This window comes from Cyprinodon variegatus, unplaced genomic scaffold, assembly GCF_000732505.1.
Source record: "Cyprinodon variegatus isolate N-32 unplaced genomic scaffold, C_variegatus-1.0 Scaffold5, whole genome shotgun sequence".
Classification (NCBI taxonomy): domain Eukaryota; kingdom Metazoa; phylum Chordata; class Actinopteri; order Cyprinodontiformes; family Cyprinodontidae; genus Cyprinodon; species Cyprinodon variegatus.
Window position 1 is genome coordinate 678,782 of NW_015150458.1, and position 4,589 is coordinate 683,370.

Genomic DNA, 4,589 nt, shown 5'->3' on the forward strand with positions numbered 1-4,589 from the left:
AAAGAAAGAAAGAAAGAAAGAAAGAAAGAAAGAAAGAAAGAAAGAAAGAAAGAAAGAAAGAAAGAAAGAAAGAAAGAAAGAAAGAAAAAGAAAGAAAATATTGTTTTTTTGTTTTTTTATTAGGCTTCATAAATAAGACACAGAGAAAGCATATTTTCCCCCTTAGCTTTGGTTTTTACCCAAAGCACTGCAGGGAGAAACACACAGAGTGTTTCCAGGGAACTCAAACCTTGAAAATAGATGCGTCAACTTCTTGGTTGTAGTCCTGCTTCCCTGCGTGTTTCCAAGGAATCCTGAACATGGTGCGGCTCTCATCCTCCCACTGCAACCCAGAATACTGACCACTTTGGATCTGCTCCATCAGCCACTGCTTCAATCTGCGACCTCCTGAGTTTGACATCCTTCTTTTACCTCAGACTGTTCACTTTCACCTATATACAAAAAACACATGGAAGGATAAGAATCAGGGAAAGTCGTGTTTAAACAGACACATACACACAGACAGTTAGAAAAAAAAAAATAGTAGGGCTAATGGGGAAATTTTTGTTTTTTAAGTCTAATCTAAAATAGCAAATTCAAAAAAATAAATATTGCACAATGTAAAGAATATACATATCACTCCATCAACCTGTATAAAGCAAAAGTGAAATACTTACAGTCAAATGGGTTGTTGAGCTCTTTGTGATGCTGTTAGAAGCCTCGGAGTAAATAAAGTGCGCTTTCCTGAACAAGCCGTCTTTAAAGTTTATTGCGGTAGATGAATGAAAATGTGTGGGCGGGGCTTCCTGGTTCGACCAATCGCTGCGCCTCTAACGGCGCGTTCAGGAAGCATTCCTTCTCTGAACTCTGGGTATTTACAAGAAACAGTTTGACACAAGCGATCGTTGTAAGCTTGACTGCTGCCCACGCAGAAAGCTTCGTGGATGGGGAGCGCTAATGAAAAGCTGTAAAGTCACATGTGTTATTGTGTGAAGTGGGGGATTTCTGCGCTGCGGGGCGATGTGATGAGTTTCCTATCCATGCCCACTCAAACCTAATATAAAACCATAAAACCAATTCAATAAATAAAGAAGTCGGTGTGCTGCCACAGTGGTGCTTTAAAGTGGACCTAAGCGATGTGCCAGATTTCCTCAGAAATATCTAACTAGGAGGTAATTATTCAAGAAAAAAAAAAAAAAAACTAAGGAACATGCTGTTGCTTTTGGGATAAAAAAAAATAAATAACTCGCAAATAAAAAAATATACCTGGAAAATATATAAATGTTTCTTACCTACTGTTTTGTTCAAAAATAACTGTATTACTAAATACAAATCTATCAGATTCATATAAGTTTCCCAAATTGAGGTAGTTTAAGGCTGATTTAACTAACTGTTAATAAAGAACCAAGATGCAGATCCCTTACTGGTTTGCATGATGTCCTTATCTTGTTTAAACATAGTTCCACAGCATTTCCTCTTTGTGGTAATGACATCTTCAGTTATTTTTGATATAACTAAATAGATGACCCCTTATGTTTAGACCTAATCAGTAGTTCTGATATCATAATTTAATTTCTTTTCTTAAGTAAATGAAAACCTAACCCTCTCAATTTCTATAACCCTAACATATTTCAGCCAGAGACATTTTCTTATTTGAATCCTTTTCGTCTTACCAATCAACTTTATTTTCATAGAATTTTGTTCTTCTGAACATTATAACAGTGTATTTTACATTTCAAAATAGGAATCACATTATAACCAGCCTCTACAAGATGTTACAAATGTTAATGTTTTCATGTTGGAAAATCACCTAAAAAGCCTATATTTACAGGTTCCTATCTAACTTAGATGTGGATATCCAATATTATAACATCTGAACAAAGGACTTAAATGCTTCTTTTAAAGACTTTAATCAAAATAAAAATATTTTAGGCCACTTTTTTTGTGAAGATATTTAATAGACAGCCTTGTTACCAGGTGTGTAAATTTTCAAGTTCTACTGATTTTTTGAAACACACACAATATGTGACTAATTTTTCTCACAGAATTGAGCCCCAACTCCAGAGATGAGAGATGCATTTCACACATTCCCTTTGGGAGCAGTGGACTGCCATTGTGCAGCTCCAAGGGAGCAGTGTGGGGTTACAGGTCTTGCTCAGGGACCCAGAGTGGCAATCCTTAGTAGTGGGACTTGAACTCAGAACTTCCAGCACCCAAACGCAATGCTCTAACCATTAGGCCACCGCTCCCCTGCTTCTCCTTTAGTCCTCCTACTTAGGTTTGTTCTGGAAGCTCTCAAAAATCTCTCCTCCGTGCTTCTTTTCAGAGAGGCTTGTGATGAAGAAAAATGCTCAAACAATTAATCATTTTGTCCGTTAGTGATTGATGACTTAATATCAGCCAGAAAAAGGCATTTATAGTTTAAGAATAGACACAGGCCAAATATACACTTCCAGAGTTTTTTTTTTAATTATCATTAATCTCAGCAAAGGTATTCTTGCTATTTGAATATACAGACTTTCTTCTTAATTATGAAGATTTTAATTAGTTCCTTTCACATTAGTGTCAAATATGGGGCATGTTAGAATAAAGGAGTAACTTTAAAAAGGTAGATATCACAATTTTTGACACTTTGTTTTTTTTATAAAACGCTACAATTTGACACATAGGCAGCTTAAAAACCAGGAAATAAGTTGATTAAAGTGGCATGGGAATATTCCTCAGCACCTATTCTTTTTTCTTTTTTTTTGTCAGACTTCCGCTTGTTTTTCCTTTGAACAGTGAGTCTATGTAGGTGTGCTTCCCAGAAGCTGCAAGCCTAAACATGCCCAACCCAAGTCACACGTGTTCATAAGCTCAGGAGACAGAATGAGACTAGAGGATTTATGTCTCTCAAAAAAATGAAATGTCATCAAACCTTACAGGTTTATTTTAGCAAGTACATTTGAGAAGTTAAACTTGTATATTTTTGATTGATTACACACTGAAAAATATATTGTGTGTTGATTCTTTTATTTACAGCCAATAAAACATTTCCTCAGAAAATGTGAAAAATGCACGTTAAAACACTCTAGAACTGCTAGTGCGTAAGATAACTGCATGCCTGAGTAGTTTTCTCTGTTTGAATTTGATATATTCTGTTAAGAATTTCCTCTTTTGAATCAATTTTCACCTTTTTATTTTCTTCCCTTCTACTTCTTAATGCTGTGCTGCTGGAAGGATTGTTTTGCTGATATCCCTTTATTTAAACTTTTTTTTTTTTTTTGCATCAGAGCTATTTTTACAACTGGGAGCACCTTATCAACATCTCAAAAGCTCAAGTAATATTCAAACTAATTCAGAGTCGGATACCAGAGGCAATGAAGTTGTTGAACAAGATCGAGGAAAAGAGAGGGAGATTCAATGCTCTTATAAAAGAGGAAGAAAATACATCATCCTCTGACATGGGAGCTGGCTTGGAGGTCGTCTGCCTGGCTGTGTGTTTCCTGGACAGGGCCGCCTTTCATACCTGCTTTTTGTTTCTCTGCTTCTGTCTCCTTGAACCCCAGTCGGCCTCGGCAGATGGCCACTCACACTGAGCCTGGTTCTGCTGGAGGTGTCTTCCTGTTAAAAGGGAGTTTTTCCTCTCCACTGTCGCTACAAGCATGCTTAGTGTGAGGGATTGCATTTGAGTCGATGAGTCGATGCAATCAACTGGTTTTCCATAGATAGAAAACTTTGAATCAATTTGACTGTATGATCTGGTTGAACTGTTAAGTGTCTTGAGATGACATGTTTTGTGAATTGGCGCTATATAAATAAACTGAATTGAATTGAAATATGCTTGGTATTAATATGAGCACTATGGGACTGTTAAGTGTTCATCAAATTGAAAGCAAAGGAAATGGAAACTTTCTTTTTGTGGGGGCCTGTTAGTGCCCTAAACAAAATTTTAAAGACTACAGGATGTTTGGGGTCTGCAGAGAAATTAACAGCTATTTTCAGCACCCTACACTATCCTCAACCTAGACCTTTAAAAATCCTGGATACAGCAAATGGGATTACTTGCTTTGGGATTACTTGACATGTAAATGGACAAAAAAAATGCATCATTCATGAAGATCGAAGAGAGACTGGTTGGTTATGTTGAGCAACAAGCAAAGCAATCCCTTCGGAAAATTAGCAGATGAGATGGTTTTTTAAATCTTTACCGGCAGTATTGTGTGCCTCTCTGGTTTGTTCGTATCTAGATTTGTTGGCTCTTAAAGCACTGACTCTATTCATGCACCATGAGTCTTACATGGGCTTTACCTCACAATTCTCTAAGGCTGTTTTCTACCCTCCCTAATTTTTCCAACAAATTTTTCTTCCATAACATTTCCATTAAAATCCTTGCAGACAGTGCTGTGACACCAAGTAGCTTCTTCAGCAGTGACCTTTAATGGCCTTCCCTAATTCAGTAGATGTCTACTTAACAGCTGTACAATAAGCAGAAGTCACAGCAGTTCTAAATTTTGTGTAGTTTTTAACATCTAGATTAGAATCTTTTATTATAGTTTTCTGAGAAAAGCCAAATATGTGTTTCCAACTATAAGCCATAGCTATCAAAATTAATCATAAAAAATGTCAGA

At 36.5% G+C, this 4,589-nt stretch overlaps 1 protein-coding gene across 1 annotated transcript in view; it reads right to left on the reverse strand.

Annotated features, from left to right (window-relative positions):
* Positions 1-744, reverse strand: part of irf8 (interferon regulatory factor 8) — a 3,601-nt gene extending 2,857 nt beyond the window's left edge. Inside the window, exons 1-2 of the mRNA XM_015373923.1 lie at positions 657-744; positions 230-431 (exon numbers count right to left, since the gene is read on the reverse strand). Coding sequence (XP_015229409.1) covers positions 230-400 — 171 coding nt within the window. The 5' untranslated portion in view covers positions 401-431; positions 657-744. The remainder of the gene's footprint in view (positions 1-229; positions 432-656) is intronic.
* Between the last annotated feature and the right edge of the window lie 3,845 nt (positions 745-4,589).